Source organism: Sparus aurata, chromosome 17 (genome assembly GCF_900880675.1).
Source record: "Sparus aurata chromosome 17, fSpaAur1.1, whole genome shotgun sequence".
Lineage (NCBI taxonomy): Eukaryota > Metazoa > Chordata > Actinopteri > Spariformes > Sparidae > Sparus > Sparus aurata.
In genome coordinates this window covers 19,870,010-19,888,680 of record NC_044203.1, presented here as the reverse complement: position 1 = coordinate 19,888,680, position 18,671 = coordinate 19,870,010, and the positions used below count along the sequence as shown (strand labels likewise).

The window sequence follows — 18,671 nt, the reverse complement described above, 5'->3', positions numbered from 1 at the left end:
CAGAACGAAAGTAGCACATTTTTTAAATTATTCTATCAGAAAGTCATTAATTCCAATTATCAGAAAACGAATACCAGATTTGATATGTTGTGTTTTGGTGCTGGTCTATGCTGTTTTTTCCAGCAGGGCGTGCTTGAATTTATACATTTTGTGCAGAAATAGATTTTTAAAAAAAAAGTTCTTTATACATTTTTTTTTTTTTTTTACTTAAAGGTGGCCATCTCTTGAATACATGCTTCAAACAAATGGGGGTCAGCATACCACCAGAGTAACTGGTATCTGCTGTTAACTGTAGCTGTTGTTAGCGGTATTACAAGAAAAGACTGGCTGTGACTAGCTGGTTAACATGCAAGCATCAGTAGGTATCTCTAACAAATCACTTCTTTGACATGAAATTCTTATTTCTTAACATTCTTTGATAACTTAATTTTTTCATTTTAAACTGAAATTCTCACATATCGTACCTTGAACATTAGTTAATAGGCTACATTCTGCTGTCTGCAGATGTGTCCCCCTCAGTTTTCTGCCATCACTGCCTCCCTTTTTATTGTTGCCTGTGTGCTTTTGAAAAGCCTGTTGGTTCTCATTCAAATATCCTTGAATTTGATGTTTACGAACGTATGGAAACCCTGTCTATATTCATCGTATTAACCAAACCCATCAATGGGTAAGCAGTAGATAGTAAATCTGCACAGGTGTTCTAGCTTAAACAACAGTGGCAGCGAGCTTTAGTAGCACCTTGGCATACCTCGTTGTCTGTGTTTTGCATGTGCAAGCAGTAGTGTGTCCCCTGCCAAGACCACGGCACCCTGCATGCCAGCCATTCCTGCCTATAGGTCAGGGATTTTCACTTGGCTCAGGCCAGCAGCTGCGTCCCTGCCCGCTTCCTGTCCCTGTAGCCTCCTTTGCATTGCCTTAATGTAACGTTACACCACCCAACATGTACCAAAATAACCCCTTTTGTTGGAAAAAGTGTTTGATTTCAGATCCTCAACTTAATACCTGTGAGAGCTCAGAATAGATCCTGCTTCCTAACTGTTCGACTTGATGACCCCTGTCTTTGCGAGAGGGAAAATCAATCAAACAGCTATAAGAAGCTAAATTTCTAGCTCCACAGCTAGAAAACTTGACTTGGGGGGGGGGGGGGGGGATTCTTCTGTATGTATGCACAGCAGATCTTTTCATTACAGAGCAGCAGACTCAGGGTTGGACACTGCATCTCCAGTGACATTTAGTGCTGCCCTGAGACATCTGTGCCACAAATCTGATTGGCCTGGTCAGGGGAATGCACCTGATCAGATGAATACACCAAAGTAAGCTTTTACTCGGGCATCTCAGCAGACAAATTATCCTGATGTGATTTAGAAAAAGAAATACGGCATGCTAATAGAGTTACGTGGCCGAGTCCGGTCCTCGAGCATCTCTGCTGCAACACTGGCTGGCTGCCCGTGCCCAAACTGTATCGCTGTGCCACATCTCCAGGCTACATCGTGACAGAATGAAAAGCCAAAAACTCATTGCCATGTCTGACAAAAAACGCAGTGACTTCACTGTGCTGTCTATTTAGTCCAACGCAGCACTTTGCAAGAAGCTGCTGACAGCTGCTATTTTTTTTTTTTCTCCACTTGATGGATATCTGCTTTTTTTTTCGTACAGTGAGTGCTCTGAAAGGACATCAATAGCATCTCTATCACTGTCTGTGGCTTTTCGCACAGCGTCCAATCACTGTCACTGCCTGCTCACGGCAGATAGAAATCAGAGCCGCTGACAAGCCACTGACTCAAACCTAAAGACGCGAGTGAAAGGCTTTGAATGAATGTTTTATTTTTCCATCTCTTTTTTAAAACGACCCACAACTACTGTATAAATCATATCGGAGTAATGAAACAAAAAATGAACTTTCACCATCCCAGCCACAGTGCATACTATATTTCATAAAGCCTTACAGTACGTTACCACATGCATGTTATGTTTTGGCGTACACAGTACAGGATACAGCACAGCAGCCACAGACAGAACATTCAACATAGTTTCCAAAAAGGTATTTCAGCTGTGTGCATGGCACGGTTCGTCACTATCATACATACAGTACTTGGCTACAGTCTGGGCAGAGCAAGACTTATATCTCTTAAGACACCTGCTATGCTGATGAATGCAGTGGTTTACAAAATGTCTGACAAAAGCGTTATGGCTTCACACACATAAGCGAGGTATCACAGAGAGCATGCGGAAACAATATAGTAACAGTCTTAAACTTTCAATTGCTTTTACACTTGAGAACACCTGACTACATCTAAGTATGGCTGAGACAAGCTCTCCCTTGGCACTGCGACTCGTACAGTAGCTTATGGAAAAACAGCTTATATCGGCACAGTCCAGCAGACTACATCTACACTGTTAAGTTTACTGTTGAGTTTCTGTATATACTGTAAGACAGAAAGACTGGATAAAGAGGTAATAGAGTAAATACAGTAATGACCAAAGAACAGACTGGAATTGAAATTCCTCCCCCTTTTAGCAGCTAACAGACTATTCCAGCCTTTTTTTTCCTGTGCAGTGAGGAAATTTAAGGACATAACAGTTTCAAGGCTTCACATACGGTATATTTTATTTTCTCACCGAAGCACAGGGAGGAAACTCGATGGCACCCGGAGGTCTGCACCTTGTGGATACTTTAAAGCTCTTGTTTGAGTTGCCCGTGTGCTTCAGCGTACAGTCACTGCCATTTCATTTACAAAGAGAGTAGTGGAGGAGGCCTGTGTGGAGCTACATGTTGGTTCCTGAGAAATGTTTGGATTTATGAAACCTTGTCCAGTACAGTCCCACCACGAGCCAAGTCGGCCTCTGAAGAAGTAGCCTTGTGGTATAACAGTCTCGCTGAAATATTCAGTGCATAATTCATGCACTACACCCACCTCTAACCATACATATTGATCTGACTACAACTGAAATGTTTGATGTGATATTGAGACTATACAGTGCAAACCTTGTGGCAACAGTAAGTAAAGTGATAGGTTACATGCTCGGATACTGACAGCTGCTGTCATGGTCTCAGTAATCACAGCCTCATGCAAATGCTGTGCAGTAGAATACCTGAGGCCACTGCTCTGGATGTCCTACTGCCTTCTCTTTCTCAACAGTAACTGGGTCAAGATTAACTCGCCTCTGGCCCGGCTACTGCTCCTCTGCAACATCTCCCACTGGCACTTGATTAAGTCTCTGCATGGCTGTCGCACAACATATTGCATCCAGAGGCTGATTCCGGTCCAATCGGGCGTGGTGAGGTGAGGAGGCCGGTCCTAAGTCCTGCTTGTTAAGACGGAGTGCAGTCAGTTGTCCTGTGCATTTCCGATGTGTGGATGAAGGTTTTCACCCTCACTGACTGAGCATAACTCCAGGGAGCTACATGGCATCTCAGCAGCAATACAGAGGAGTTACATATATGTGTTTTGTTTTTCATCATTAAACCTTTGGTTGCCTCTACCTTCAGAGTCTCTTTTCTTGGAGCGTTATTATAATTTTTTTTTGCATGAAAAATATTTCTGTTATCTGCTGCACAGTCCAGCTTCCTCCTCAAGTGAAGTACTTGCAGTTTGTGGAGTCAATAACACAGTGTGGTGTGCACTTGAGGTGACCATATGACCTGCAAATAAGAGAAAGAACCTTTCGGTCGTAAAAACACAAACAGGCAGCAAAGAGTTCATGTCAACGTAAGGTTGTAAACTGTGCTTACCCTGGAAGATATGAATTACATGTCTGGTATCCAAAGTCCTTTCCATCACACTCCTCAGCCCCCTCATAGCGGTATCCGTCTCCGCAGTAGGCATGTTTACACTCTGTGGAAAGGGGAGACAACAGAGGTGGAGGGGTCACATTATATGTGCACAGCAAAGTACAACTAAGGAGCTATAATAGACCACCGGACACAGACGCATGACTTACTGACGCAGCCGTCGGTGACGACTCTGTTCCTGTCATCACACTCCTCCCCAGTGGAAATCTGCACAATCCCGTCACCGCAGTAACCTTCATCGTCAGGTGCGTTTTCCATGGACTGGAACGGCGTCAGCTGGAATGGAAAAGTCTTTTACAGAGTTTAAAAAACTTGAACAAAAAGGAAAAAACTGCTTGGAAAAGAACACAATTATAATATTTTGCTGCATGCAATGATACCTGGATTGGCAGCCAGCCATCAATGTCTTTGAAATAGAGAGATCTCTGATCTTTGCGGAATGCGAGAGCGTTATCTGTGTGAAGACGCTCCAGTTCTTCCTCGTTGCTCACAACGAATATCTGAACGAAAGGCCAAGTGAGGAAATGGTTTCAATATTTAGTGCATTTTGAGTCCCGTTGGAGTGCAATTTTGAGATATTGAGAATTAAAATTTCATTTCAGAGTAGGCAATATGGTCTCAAACCAATATCCCACCCTCCTTTTATCCTTTAAAACTTTTTATCTTTAAATTATTCACTCAGAAGTTATTAAAACCCGGAAACCCCAGGGTTTCTAAATAAAAAAAACACCAGTGAAAATAACAGCATAATTAGATCATATCAGAGATTGTAAATGCACACAGTATATGCATTCTAATTAAAAAAAAAAAAACCTTAAGATTTTAATTTTAACAACTGTAACTGCATTATTTTGGACAACTAATTCCTCACCGCCGGGACTTTGGGGTAGTTTCCTCTGGAAGGATAATCATCATATGGCGAACTACTGAGAGAGCCACAGTTACACTTTCCAGGAGGCCCTGGTGGACCACGTGCACCCTTTGTTCCAACCATGTACAGTCCTAAACATACACAGAGAGGAAAACAACATTATATCAATACACACAAAGCAATAAAAAAGATCAAAAACACATTTTGTGCCACAAAAAAAGTCTTTCAGGCTCAGTGTGCTACAGTAGAGTGAAGTGTTGTTGAGAGAACAGGATATAGTAGCTAATATAAATACTGTATGTACTGAAACGTATATTTGATTCATCTATCAAGAAGCAAACACAATAAACTTAATTCACTTGGAAACTTGATCGAGACAACTAATGTCACATTAATGATCTGGTGACACAATACTTGTAAGGGCGTCTTGCCATCTGTGGAACCATTTTAGCCACATGATGTCATGACAGCAGCATCGTGTTTCACCTCAGGGGATAAAGTTTCTCTGGTGCTAAATAAGACTACCGGTGTTACCTCTTACAACGGTCTAGAGTGTGCTTCCTTTTGCTGACACAGGTTTGCTCCTCCTCACACTGGTTGCAAAGTGTTTCACACAAACACAAACAGTGCAAAGCCACACACAAACCAATCGCTTCAACTAATCCATACCCTGACCAAATCCATTAGTTAGATTTATGGTTGAAGTTCTCACCTGTGGCAGGTGAACCAGGAGGACCAGGGTGGCCAATAGGTCCCTGTGGGCCTGCAGGTCCCATGGGACCAACACGGCCTGGATCCCCTTTCACTCCCTAAAACACAATCAAAATAAAACAATAGTGGACTGACATTAAAAATTTTTACATCATGTTTCCATTTTGAGGAAAAAAATTATTAAGTTATAAAAAAATGCCTGCATGCTTGATACATTTTCTCTGCAACATATACTTGTAATGTGCTAAAAAATAATCAAACACTATAAATGGAGGCACAAAATCAACTCAAAATAATACTGTTTTAAAACAGCGCAACAAGAATGTCACATTCCACATTTCCACAGTCACTTCACCTGCTTGCCTCTCTTCCCTGGTGGGCCTGTGGGTCCTCTGTTTCCTGAGATTCCAGGTTCGCCCTTTGGACCCATTTCCCCCTGCACAACAAATCAGATCAACTCAACATTGAATTTGGTCCAATTTGGAAAATTCTGCAGAGGAAAATTCAGAAATTCCTTCTTGTTTTGTTGTGTTTCTCACTTTCTGTCCAAGCATTCCTGGGAAGCCCATTCCACCCTGCAGATAAAGAACGGTAAACAATTTTCTGAATATATTCACTTCAGCACTTTGATTCACAAGAGCCCGCTGATAAATTTTGCCCACCTTGTCGCCTTTCATTCCACTCTCACCACGATCACCTCGAGAGCCCTGACGGAGCAGATTACAACGTGTCACATAACATAAACAACGGAGTACGGTACAATATATATATATGTATATATATCTATATATAATATATATATAGATATATATATATTTATTTTTTAATTTTCTAACAAATAAAAACATCCACATACCTTTTCCCCTTTATAACCAGGTAAACCCTAAAAAATTAAGATCACAGATATTAAACATCCAGGACGAAATCAAGTAGTGTGAAGGTGAGATCATCCCAGATCAGTGTGCTACATAATGTAGATCATACCCGTGGCCCGATTGGTCCTCTGGCTCCCGGTAAACCCATCAGCCCAGAGTCTCCTTTCTCACCCTGACACGGGAGGAAAAAATTAAGAAATGGGACAAAGGTGGATTAACTTCATTTTCAGGAGACGTTAGGAAAGCAGACTTACTGAAAGGGTTGTTTTCATGTTACAATAGTATTTAATGGTACAAATAGGGAAACAAATTGTCACTAATTCTCATCCACCCTACCTTATCTGCCACTTAGTGGTCTCATGTCATGTCATATATTGCATCATCTACATTATGAGGTCTGACTTACTCACTTTGGGCCCACTTGGTCCCGGCCATCCAGCTGGTCCCAGCTTCCCAGGAAGTCCGGGGGGACCTGTCCGACCCTGTAGAAAGTAGAAATCGATTTTTACACAGATACAGAAATACCTTATAAAACACTAATGAAACTCTTGCTGCCACAGCTGAAGAAGCAGTTAATGAAATCAGGGCCTCTTACGCCTGTTTGCTTTGCGAGAAATCCGAGTGCGGGATTTGCTGCATAAGCTGACAGCCTGCTTGCCACAGTATTTATCAGACGCTGCTGCACATGTAGAGGGGGAATGACTTTAACGAGCCCTGTCACTTTGCTCTCTTTAATTAAATGATGGGCTGTATATAGAACAGGAGCTCGTGCTTGTGGGAAATAAAATGATTTATGACCTGGCTGAAGCACTAAGCTAAATTGCACTGCAGTGCTGCAAAGCTGCTCAGTCAGGCCAGCAACCAGTTGAAGCTCTCCCACTGGGCCACTTTCACTGCTAAACCCACCACAGCGGCTGATCATTTAGGGAAGTCGCTTCTCTCTCGCCTGCCCCTGAATCAAACGTGAGTCCTAACAGAGAGGGAGGCGTCTTTGAGGGGTCAACTGAGGCAATATTCTTCTGTGAGAGAGAGGAGACCTGCATGTCAAACTCCGCCTGCCATCGAAAACAGCCCGCCTCAGCATCTCTGCATCCCTCGCATCCTGACTGTCACTGTGGCAGTGCTGTCTCCTGTCAAAGTTGCCCACAAGCTCTTGATGCACACGGCCAGGGACCAGCCGCTCTGACTTACAGCTAGCGAGCAGGCGGAGGCACTGTATCTCATTTTTGAGTAAATCCACTTAGCGGGGAATATGGAGTGATTAATGGGGACTCTCACCTTTCGCCCAGGTCTTCCGATTTCTCCCTGGCGACAGGATGTGGAGGAGGGGGGACAAGGACAGCGGTTATTTCATAAACTTCCATCATGTGCAACAGGTCAATTAGACTTCAGCTTAGAAAATAAAGAGTAGCTAATAATGAGCTACTCTAATGAGAGTAGAGCATGTGGAGGTAAACTGCTTACCTTTTCACCCTTGGGCCCTCCAATCCCAGGTAATCCAGGTGGACCCTGATGAACATTAAAAAAATATATATGACAATGGCTCATAAATTACAGAGATACCTATCTAAATCAGTTTTATCGTCCACAGTATCCCAACTATAGAGTCATGTCTGCTGCAGTTTCAATTAGCTTAAGGCTGAGTAGCCACTATTGATTTAAAAAGTGCCTCCTGGGTCCCTTTTGATATACCGAATCGCTGCTGCAGTCCAGCTGGTGCTGTAATAGCCTCAGATGGGCAAGGCTTCAACAACAATTTGGCAAATCTGCATTTCAGCAGAGGAGAAGGTTTGGTTCATAAGCAGCTATGACACCAAAATGCTTTAATATCTTTCATCACTAGAGTACACAAACACACGCTTGTGTTGGTAATCCCTGGAATTTACGCAACCCAGTATGCCTTTCCAGGCAGACTGCTCTTCGGACAGTTTCTGAGAATGATGTGTGGCACACTGGCAGGCAGTGGAAAAAGGCTATTTGTGTCTGAGCTAAATGTAGAGCGTTAATGGGCCGCTGTGTTACAAGGGCCAGAGAAATCCCCATCTCATGCTCTGCAGGAACTCTCAAGTTGGAGAGGAGATGGGGGTAATATCAGTGTTGGAGTACTAATTCTTAACACCTTGAACTCATGCAGACCGAGTCAGATTGTAGGTGTGTTGGAATGAGCAGAGCTACAGTACATTGCTAATGCTGGAATAACAGGGATGTTTTTAGGAAGAGTCTGGATCCTACCTCAATGCCAGGGGGACCAGCAGGCCCTCGGGGGCCTTGGACACAGGCTGAACCTTTGCCACTGTTGCCCGGCTCGCCCGACTCACCACCATGATTTGAAATGTCCTCGTTCTGTAAAATCAAAATCAAAATAAAATCCTGCATTCTTTAACATCTCTGACGCAATTGCTGAATAAAGGAGAATCGTCAGAATGACACCTTTAAGATTTTTATAGTCACGTTTGAAATTCATCCCACTCTTCATACAACAACTCTCAACCAACAGCAAACGACAGGTTAACCCATTTCGTCCTGCCAAACATGTCCCTCCATCTGAGCATTTCAGCAGTGTCATTAAGGGGGTCAAAAGGTAGCAAGTGTGGCAGTTTGGATATCACCCAAGGACATATCAACAGACAGATATTCCACAATAGAAAGTCACATGACTTTGACTCACATGAGCGTGGCGGCGCCAAAGTGAAGGGGGTGGAGGAAACAGTGGGGGTGGAGGCGGACTCAGTAAACAGCATGGGCTGAACCTCTTCTGCTGCTCCTGGGATCTGAGAGCTGTGCAAGGTGTGCATGCAGTCACACGAGAAGTGATGCCAAGGTGTAGAAAATTAGAAGAAGACAGTCAGAGGAGGGCATGTTAATGTGTTGTCAGGACACAAGGACATGCACAGGCAGCTGAGGTTCAGAGACTCTGACAAATTGTGAAATAGGAACCCCTTATATATAGTACAAAATTGACAAATAAAAGCGGTTAGTTCATGCAAGAGCAGCATATGTAAGAAGGGAAACAGGTGCAAACTATGAGATCATGACACCCGTCCGGCAGAGTTCCTAAAGTTGAACACAGATATGAAGTGACTGTGCCTCTTGCTGAAGGACTGGAGCTGGTCTCGCTATTTATAGAGGCATTTCCACTCTACCTCATGGGCGACAAGAAAATCAAAACAACTGTATTTCTCAAAGATAGTAAGCTCCAAACGAATCCTAAAACTAGACATGCAGTATCCATGCTATTACAGCACAACTCTCAACACCTGTGCATGCATAGCACTGTATGTACAGTGCAGTACAGTACAGTACAGTACACACACCTACAGACACACACACACACAGACACACTTATTCTTACCTGCTGGGAATGCAACAAAGCTGTCCAAAAACGAGGACTGAGCCAGGCCATAACAAAACCACAAAGGCAGATACAGTCCAAGTGTTAGAAGAGTCATGCTGCTCCAGATAGTTGCCTGACTTTATTTCTGAGCCACAGCAGCTCTCACACGCTGCCTTTTCTCTCCCTCTCTCCTCACTGTCCTCTCCCTCTGCTCCCCTCCCTCTCTCCGCTCTGCCTCCTTTACGCCCTCACAAGAGGGTACGCTGACCAATGCCCATTAAATCTTTCCTCTGCATCAGTGCGCGCTAAAATTACAGGAGACAGCCCGCCAGCTGCTTCGGGTGCCAATATTAGATCTCTACTACTGCAGGGGGGTGCCTTTTGTTGTTTCCACCACTCTCGTGGGGAGACTTAACGTGACCGAGCCACGGTGGGCTTTTTTCCAGCAAGAGATTCTAAAAGGGATCCTGCATGAAGGGGTCTTCTGTGCACCCTGAGACAACTCTCATCACTGTTTCCCTTTGTTTATCAGTGCATGTCTGTTTATGCAGTAAACTGTGCATCTACCCCCCCCCCCCCCAAGTGCATTGTGGCATCCATTATGTCCAGACCTGATTGGTTTTATTGCCCAGTCTGTCCCACAAAATTAAGTGTCTCCATTTCCGAGGAGGCTCTCTGAGGGATGTGAGAGCTGTAAACAAAAGTGGAAATACAGGCAACATCACTTCTCAAAAATCATGTAACTTGATCTTAATTAATACACAATACAAACATAACTCTAATAAAGACTGATCATACTGTGCACTCCCTCTTTTTTTATAAGCTATCACTGCATACAAATAAAAAAAAACCATAGATATTATATAACATTTTCACCCCGTTTCAAGGTGTTCCTAACTTATTTTTATTAATTACTAATTTAAAGGAGGGTGTAAATGTATTAATGCACATATGCAATTGCAAAAATCTGGACAGGACCGTTTTTAGCACATAAAATGATAAAAATGACATTTTAACTTTCCCAGCATTTACATAGTTTATTTAACCATATACTGTGTTATGTTCATCACAATTACCTATTAGATTTATCATGTGAATTATAAAAAACAACAACGCTGATCTGACACAAACCAATAGAGGCAAACAACGTTCAAAATGTTCAATTAAAGGCGTTATTTCTAGAACATGACCAGAATTTGAAGGTAACTCCAGAAACAACAGTGGGCAGCACATCATCAAAGTAACTGACAACTGCTGCTCTGTGCTTGCTGTCACTGGCTAGGGCTAGCTACAGTTAGCTAATTAGCTTATGGCTCAGTTAGCTGTGGGAACAGTGGCCCTCAAGTTTGTGTGGACCGGGACCTCACATCACGAGTTCAGTTTGATGAAAAGTGTTACAGGAAAGAGCAGCTCTGAACAACACTATGAATCTTTTCACATGTTACTTGACCAAAACCAAAGGTGGTTGTGGAACGACAAGCCAAGACTGGTTTGGTGAGTGTCATTTATTTTGAGTTCGAATGAAGCATGTTTTACAATGAGCTAACGAGGCAATTATGCTTATCTTAGTTCAGTAAAAGAGAATCTTAAATACAGTAGGTGTTGTCAATGCAAGTTAATTTTTTTAATGTTTTAAACAAAAATTCTGGCCACATCCTACAAACTGCTCCTTTAATCATTTTGTTAATTGTAAATACTACTTGTTTAGTAAGAATCAATTAAAAAAAAAAATAAATCAGTTATTTCATGGAAACAATTACAAAAAATTACAAAAGCAGCTTTATATTTTCCCAGTTTTCCTAGTTCCCTGAGGAAAACAATCAATTCTGTTCTAATAATGTCGAGGACGGAGCAGGAAGATCCTTCTTCTAGGTCTATAAGTTGGAGCGTGTGAGCCAAGGGAAGTCCTGCAAACACAGACAACACAGCATCATATTAGACTTCCTCAGATGATATCGGCTCTTTTATGTAATGAGCCTTATGTGAATGTTGAGTCATTTCAGCCCTCACAAATTGTGCCAAACATGATAGGATAGTTAATCTCCATCAACTGTCTAAGACTCAACTCTAAACTCAACCCTACACCTGAATGTGGGGTCAAGTCTTTCTGCTGGCCACCATGGAGCTTAGCACCATGGCTACAGACCTCAATACAACCTTCAAACATGTCAGCGAAGGGTTGCATGGATACATTCAACATAAACACAGAGGGCCATGCTTTCTAATTATGGGCACTCTGAAATAGAAAGGTCAGGTTGGTGTGAGGTGGAGGGATTGTGAGTGGAATAGAACAGTTCTGCAGTGCACCTGGAGTGTATGGATTACTGATCAGTGAGGCATGTCAGTCATGCAGCCCCATAAGGATGAAACGAGAGTCAAGTAAACACCAAACTGTTTGTTGCTCTGCTCAGATGGTGAGCTTAACAATGCTGCTTTTACTCAGGCCTGTCTTTACTGCTGCAACTGTCAGTGTCATTTAAGTCATAGTCCATCTTGTGTCTCTTCTACTTCCTGTATGGTCTGATGTAAAAATGATGCAGGGGCTGAATCAGACTTGCAGCAAGTGCCTGTAGTTTTCCCTGTCATCACCCCATGACTGCAAGGGCATGGGTTGCAAGAGGATGAAATGTGGTATGAGACTGAAGATGAGGTTCTCTATCCTTTAGTCCTGACTTCTCTGAGAAGAAAAGCGTGAAGAAGTTGTGGATTTGGGGAGCCATAGACCTTCCACCTGTTTGTGTCCATAATACTGTCAAATGTGCATGTGCACGGAAGTCTGGACATGGGGATTCGGCTGCAGACATTTATTGTGAACTTGCCATTAATCAAAATGAAAGCCAGGTAAACCCTCAACATTTATCCTGTGTAGATGTCATGCCGCAATCTGAGTGAGGAGCTAATTAACAGCCCCCTTTAGTGGAGCTTTTTCTATGTTGGGAGAAACACCAACATAACAACAGTATTATAAGCATTAGAAAAGTGGTGTCACAGCATCAATTACATCCTCAGCCAGCAGAGGGCGTGGCACTTCTACAGGATTGATGTTGAGGAATCACTGGCTTTAATCAAGGAATGTAATAAAGAAGGAATTGTCATCGCATCACAAATGCCAGACTGTGCTGTCAGCTGTTTTAAAGTCAGTGAGAGATGTATGGAGAAACGCAATAAAACCCAACATATATAAGTTGTATGACATCTGATGAAGAAATGCCACCAGAAAAAGAAAGAACACACCACAGAGAGTAGGTTAACAACTGATTTTTTTTCCAACTCCAAATGAGTGACAGGGATGATAATATTGTGACCAAACTCTGCACGACCAAATATCAACTATTGCTGATGAGACTGCATTTTTACATCAAACAGGAGCCTTTCCCCAACAAAACTGAGGGATAACCAACACAACAGAACAGTGTGTTATTTAATGTTCTGGGGGCATTTTTCTTCATCAGAAGACATACGACGTAGGTTTGTTCGTTTTTAGTGTGTTTCTCCATGCATCTGCCATAGACTTCAATACAGTTGCAATGCTACGTTATGAACCTTCCTTCTTTTTTAGGTTCCTTAGCTGTTATAATAGCTGAGGAAGACTTTCAAGTAAACTCCAGTGGACTCTTTCAGTTTGACCTGTACTTCTGAAATTCTTTGTGTCTGTGGCAACTGTCATACAAATATAACCGCAATGAAAGACATTATTATATATCAAAGACAGACGTTTAACAACAAAGTGCTCCACAACAACACCAACAACACTAATGAATGAATAAATAATGAATGAATGAAGTACAACAAAATGAAAGTTACACCTGGATGACTGAGATGACTTCACACACACTAACACATATATGTATACCTGCTGTTTTCTGTCAGAGGAGGGGTCGATGAGCACATTTAGGAGACTTGGTCTCTCCCAGTCATCTAAGCTAATCTGCAAAGCACTGCGCAGCTCCTCCACCGTCCTCACCAGGAACCCTCGACCTCCAAACGCGGTCATGACCTCATCATAGCGTGCTTCAGGTAGGAGGGTCACAGGTGGGGCTCTGACAGGCAACATGATGGCTTTAGACATCTTTCATTACATCACAGCTGATAAAATGCAGGAAACCATTTCAGTGATGATGCTTTTCCCTGTGGTGTGACTCACATTGAGGTCAGATCTCCCATTTTTGCCATTTCTTTCCAGGTCTCGGGATCTACTCCGCTGTAAATACCATTGTTATTGACCACAATGATGACCACAGGTAGATTATATCTGTTAGAAAAACAAAGACACTGTCTTATTAAGAAGTTAAAGGGGGTTAAAGTATTGTTTAGCAGAGGAGGCAATCAACCCACCTGCACATGGTTTCAACCTCCATGCCAGAAAATCCAAAGGCACTGTCCCCCTCCACGCAGACTATCCTTTGTCCTTTACTATTCTCGCTCTTCTCCACAGTGGCTGCTGCAATAGCAAAACCAAGGCCAACGCCCATTGTTCCAAATGTACCTGCATCCAACCTGGACAACATCAGGATGAGTGTTAGCTAAACAAACTTCTCAAATGTACCTAGAAATTAAAGCTTACTTTAGCCAAACCCAGTAATACAATTTGTCAACAGTGAGCACATATTTGCTGTCTAATAATCTCCCTTTGCAATTCATTTTTGTGTACACATGCCTTAAAAAGACATACCAATTAACACATTTAAGAAGTGCTCTTCAAGATCTGCTTCGATGAGAATTCCTTGCCTGTGTCGAGGTAGGTAGTTGTTCAGCATTGTGCGTCCTATGTCCATAGTGTTTGCACCCTCACTAACAATTATACAGTCAGGTGGCAGCAGCTGGGAAACATGATGAAACACTGTGTAGTAGTTCATGGGTACTGTTGACTGAAGAGCAAGTGCCTGTCGATAGAAAGAAGGGCAGAAATGTGGTGAAAATGCATGAATAATATTACAAGAAACAAACATCTACTGGGATCAAACACAAAATCATATTAAATATTTGTTATCAGCAGTGTGTGGCACACTGATAAAAAAACACAAAAAACATTGAGTCAAAACATCACGCAGTCACCCTAAACCCACCTTTGATATTTTTGCATTAGCAGCAATTTTGTCTTTTAGTGCGCTCCACCACTCTGTATCAGACGAGTATTTCCAGCCATCTTCATGGACACGCTCCAGTAGCTTGAAGAAAAGAATCAAAGACATAATCACTGTTGACAAAACACACACACACACACACACACACACACACACACACACACACACACACACACACACACACACACACACACACACACACACAAGCTGTTCTCCGACCTATAGTATATCTTCAATGCCCATTAGTGTATCATGACAGGCAAAAACAGGTTCATTTTTGCAGTTACCTGAGTGACAATAGCATTGATGTCTCCCAGGAGAGCAACAGCAGGCCTCACATTGTTCCCCATCTCCTCAGCACAAAGGTCAACCTACACATAAGCATTAATGCGTTATTGTGTTAGATTATCAAAGCACTGAACTGACAGAATTAAAGTATTAGTAAGTAACTACACCAGTACATTTTCACCAGTGAGTTATACTAAACATTATTTTGAAACTGCTTTTCAAGAAATCAAACAAACTCTTTGCTTCCCTGTTCACATACCTGGATGATCTTGACATCGGGGTTAAATCTAGGTGGCAGACCAAAATGCAGCATCCAATTCAGTCTGGCTCCGAGCAGAAGCACAACATCAGCCTGGAGGAGGGCTCTTGGTACCAGAAACAGTCGAAGGGGAATAGGTGTGGCAACATTGAGTTAAGACAAAAGGGGAAAAACACAATGAAGACCTTGAACAGTGGTGTATATACATACATTTGCTGTATGTGTAGAATAAACAATATAAGATGTACACAGAAAAAACAAAGATTTATAATATTCAATTGAGATATTTCTTCAACAGCCTGTTATTCTGTGTCACTCAGACACAGTGTACTAGCAGCAATTTTAAAAGTTGACACAGGAGCACTGATTGTAGACTGAGAATTAAGATACAATGATGCTCGGCCTGCGTCATTACAAAGGACACAAAAACCTCTTTTGCGAAACAATCAGCCTGATTGTTTTACTCCTGAAAACCAGTATTTATATAAATGATGTGATAAAACGAAAGAATATGTTTAATTAGGCTAAAATAAATGTGCTTTACACTTCTTGATTCGTGCATTTTTTATTGTTAAAGAGAGGCAGACCTGGAGCGAGCAGCAGCCACACAGTTGGGGTGATCATCAGGAAGGACCCCTTTCCCCATGGGGGTGGGCAGAAATGGCAGGCCGCTCATTTCAACAAACTCCCTCAGAGCGGTTTCTGCTCGGCCATAGGCTGCTCCTGTAGCGATCAACAATACCCATATCATGATGACTTCTAATGAGCTATTCCAAATGGCAAATATGTGGGTTTCTAGCTTATCAAATATAATCAATCCAAGATATACTGCACATTTGTCTGTTACCTTTGCCGATGATGACTAAGGGTCTTTTAGCTTCTTTCAAGACAGAGATTGCTTCTGTGATTGCACCTTGGTCAGCCACACTCACTGGTGGAGTAGGACAGCAGGATAAAACTCTGCATGAGCAAACACATATAGAATCACAAAAGTGATACTATGCAGAAAAAAAACTGCTAAAAATCACAGCAGACCTGACTTTGCTCCTGTCCACTTTTGCATTGACCATGTCCCCTGCAATGTCCACATAGCAAGCACCTGGACGCCCATACATGCTTGTGCGAACTGCCTGTGAGCAAACATAATAAAATCACTTATGTGTTAATGTCATCCAACTACACAAAATATCTTATTAGCATGCTGTGAAAAAAGGAAACTAACTACAAGTGGGTACATTACCTTCTCTACCACTGAAGGGATGGCCTCCAGGCTGCTGGGTCTAGCAGAGAACTTGCTATAAAGGCGACATGCCTCCACCTAGCAACACATTTAAAACTGTGTCAATTCATTGAAGATTTAAGTCTGAAAAAAATCCAGCTGATCGAGTGCGTTACCTGAGGGAACTCCTGAAAGGCTCCTGCTGTTTCCTGATTTTGATCTGAGGAGCCTCCAATAACAACCACCGGCCTGCAAAGGCAACATACATTTATAAACCAACCTCCCACAGGACCCATATTAGAAATGTACACAGCAGCATCCGTTTGTTGAATCATACTGTACCAGCAGTTTACGTTAGCGTTAGCCATTCCACCTAGAGCATGAATGAGTCCAGGTCCAGACACCACCAGGCAGGCGCCTGGTCTGGATACAAGAAACCACAGGAGACACATGAGATACAAACTGTCACACCAGCTGCTCACAATATTCTGTGTAGTTACTTTATGTCTTACCTCCCAGTCAGATATCCAACAGCAGATGCTGCATAACATGCCTGTTGTGTGACAGAATGTGTTATATATCAAAATGTTATTGTAACATGTAAGGTGAACAGCAATGTAGCAGAACAATAATGAATGTTTATAGACCGATACAAGAGTTGGCCGATATTATCAGCGATGTTGGCCTGTTTCCTATAAATTGGTATTGGCAAATCTTGAGCTGATATAACCCACCGAGCAAAAACATACCCCATAGACCATGTTTTGTTATCCCGCATTGGAACATTAGCCTACACCATGAAGCCTGGATCACCAAACCACGGTCTTTAATAAAGTTGAGGAATAGATCTCCTGGTAAAGTGCATGTCTCCTGCAGGCTGCTGAGGTTGAGGCTCGGGGTTTGAATCCACCCTGTAGCTTTTGCGTAAAATAAAGTAAAATTTGGTCATCATAAAAACTTTTTTTTGAGCCACGAAAGTACTTTGGATGTCTGTAGCTGAAGTTGACAAGGTGTCTAAAATTACATTGTAAAAAACGAATTTTGAACCCTGCAAGGTGACGTCCTTGGACGTGAATAGTGAACGGTTAAAAGATGTTCAAAAAAGGACATCACAAAAACTTTAACTCTGGCTCTCCGCTGGCAAGAAGTCTTTTGGTTATATTTTTGCTCAGTGGGAAAAACTTTTTTATAGATTAAACACAGTAGGTTTAATGTTTCAGTGCTTTGACATCATTTTAGACAAAAAGTTTATTATTCAACTGTAAAATAATCTGCCTCCGTTACATATTGCGTAAGTCACATGTGTTTGATAACCACATTTGAGAGATAATCGGCAAAAATATGTTTATATTGGCTGAAATATCAATATCATAATTTTCAAATTGCTCAATATTCATCGATAATGCTACTAAAAATCAATATCGGTCAGCCTTTAAATTAACATTTTTTTGGGTTGTTTTTTTTCTACCGCTTGTTCGTTGCGCATTCCCACATATCTGATCCCTGCAGCCTGAGCAGCCATGGCCACCTCAATGATAGGAACACCAACTATCCCGAACATGTACTCCACTTTCTGCAAGAAGAGAAATTACTCTTTAACAAACCAACACTGAAATATGAGAGTTTAAGGAAGAATAAGACATAGTAGTCATTAGCTGCATAGTAAAGAAAACTTGACTGCGCAGGACTTGAACTTTGACACAGTTTTAAGGTGACATGTTGCTGCTAACTTAACTTAAAGGTTAGCATGCTTCATGTATCTTCACCTCTCATTGTTAGCGTTGTTTTAAGCGGTCTTACCTGAGACTTTAAAGACTCAGCAATCAGCTGAGCTCCTGTCACTTCTTCCATGTTTATCACAGAGGCTCTTAGCTACGAGTTTTTATAATGTTGAGGACCTGCTGTGGACAAACTGTCATAAACTGTTGTAACTACCAGCTACACGAACAACTCATGTTTACTACTCTATCCCTGAATCCGCCCCGTTCCCTTTACTTCCGGGTTGCAAGCCAATCACGGGCGCCCCCAAGTGTGACCTCACACAAAGAGCGTCGCATTCCTTGCAATTTGTTTTTTGTACTGCAATACATATGCAAAGACAGCACACGCCGATTACACCCTAGTGTAAGTGTAAGAAGTTAAATACTTTTTTTACATCTTAAATTAAATGTCATCTTTATGTGCGGTTTATACCTTAAAGGCAAAGTTCACTCAAACAGATAATTCAGTTGTTAGCT

The 18,671-nt window shown here is 42.1% G+C and overlaps 2 protein-coding genes across 4 annotated transcripts; both read right to left on the bottom strand.

Annotated features, from left to right (window-relative positions):
• Positions 1-1,804: 1,804 nt before the first annotated feature.
• Positions 1,805-10,470, bottom strand: colq (collagen-like tail subunit (single strand of homotrimer) of asymmetric acetylcholinesterase). Of its 2 annotated transcripts, none has more exons than XM_030393026.1 (17): positions 9,603-10,470; positions 8,919-9,028; positions 8,483-8,593; positions 7,715-7,759; positions 7,529-7,555; positions 6,661-6,732; positions 6,360-6,422; positions 6,232-6,258; positions 6,038-6,082; positions 5,915-5,950; positions 5,731-5,811; positions 5,377-5,473; positions 4,665-4,795; positions 4,174-4,293; positions 3,943-4,084; positions 3,734-3,836; positions 1,805-3,643 (listed from the first exon to the last, which is right to left on the bottom strand). In XM_030393026.1, exons 1-17 carry the CDS (start codon positions 9,697-9,699, stop codon positions 3,574-3,576), a joined length of 1,377 nt encoding a protein of 458 aa, XP_030248886.1. In that variant the 5' UTR covers positions 9,700-10,470; the 3' UTR covers positions 1,805-3,573. The 2 variants fall into 2 exon arrangements, with proteins under 2 accessions (XP_030248886.1, XP_030248887.1); XM_030393027.1 differs by having other exon boundaries at positions 3,943-4,069.
• Positions 10,471-10,609: 139 nt separating this feature from the next.
• On the bottom strand, positions 10,610-18,474 carry hacl1 (2-hydroxyacyl-CoA lyase 1). 2 transcript variants are annotated; one of them, XR_003981104.1, is made up of 17 exons: positions 18,235-18,474; positions 17,903-18,007; positions 16,947-16,987; positions 16,777-16,857; positions 16,611-16,683; positions 16,456-16,533; positions 16,251-16,345; positions 16,063-16,175; positions 15,803-15,938; positions 15,216-15,321; positions 14,956-15,039; positions 14,651-14,752; positions 14,257-14,467; positions 13,920-14,081; positions 13,729-13,836; positions 13,438-13,624; positions 10,610-11,491 (listed from the first exon to the last, which is right to left on the bottom strand). XR_003981104.1 is itself a non-coding variant. In XM_030393025.1 (17 exons), exons 1-17 carry the CDS (start codon positions 18,283-18,285, stop codon positions 11,459-11,461), a joined length of 1,710 nt encoding a protein of 569 aa, XP_030248885.1. In that variant the 5' UTR covers positions 18,286-18,436; the 3' UTR covers positions 10,610-11,458. The 2 variants fall into 2 exon arrangements, 1 of the variants encoding a protein (XP_030248885.1); XM_030393025.1 differs by having other exon boundaries at positions 14,313-14,467; positions 18,235-18,436.
• Between the last annotated feature and the right edge of the window lie 197 nt (positions 18,475-18,671).

Coding starts and splice junctions, on each gene's coding strand:
- colq (XM_030393026.1), bottom strand. CDS start 9,699: ATGACTCTTCTAACACTTGGACTGTATCTGCCTTTGTGGTTTTGTTAT. Junction 9,029..9,602: donor CTTTGTTGCATTCCCAGCAG/GTAAGAATAAGT, acceptor CACCTTGCACAG/CTCTCAGATCCCAGGAGCAG. Junction 6,733..7,528: donor TCGGAAGACCTGGGCGAAAG/GTGAGAGTCCCC, acceptor TACTTTCTACAG/GGTCGGACAGGTCCCCCCGG.
- hacl1 (XM_030393025.1), bottom strand. CDS start 18,285: ATGGAAGAAGTGACAGGAGCTCAGCTGATTGCTGAGTCTTTAAAGTCT. Junction 16,534..16,610: donor CCTTTCAGGAGTTCCCTCAG/GTAACGCACTCG, acceptor ATGTGTTGCTAG/GTGGAGGCATGTCGCCTTTA. Junction 15,939..16,062: donor CTTAGTCATCATCGGCAAAG/GTAACAGACAAA, acceptor TGATCGCTACAG/GAGCAGCCTATGGCCGAGCA.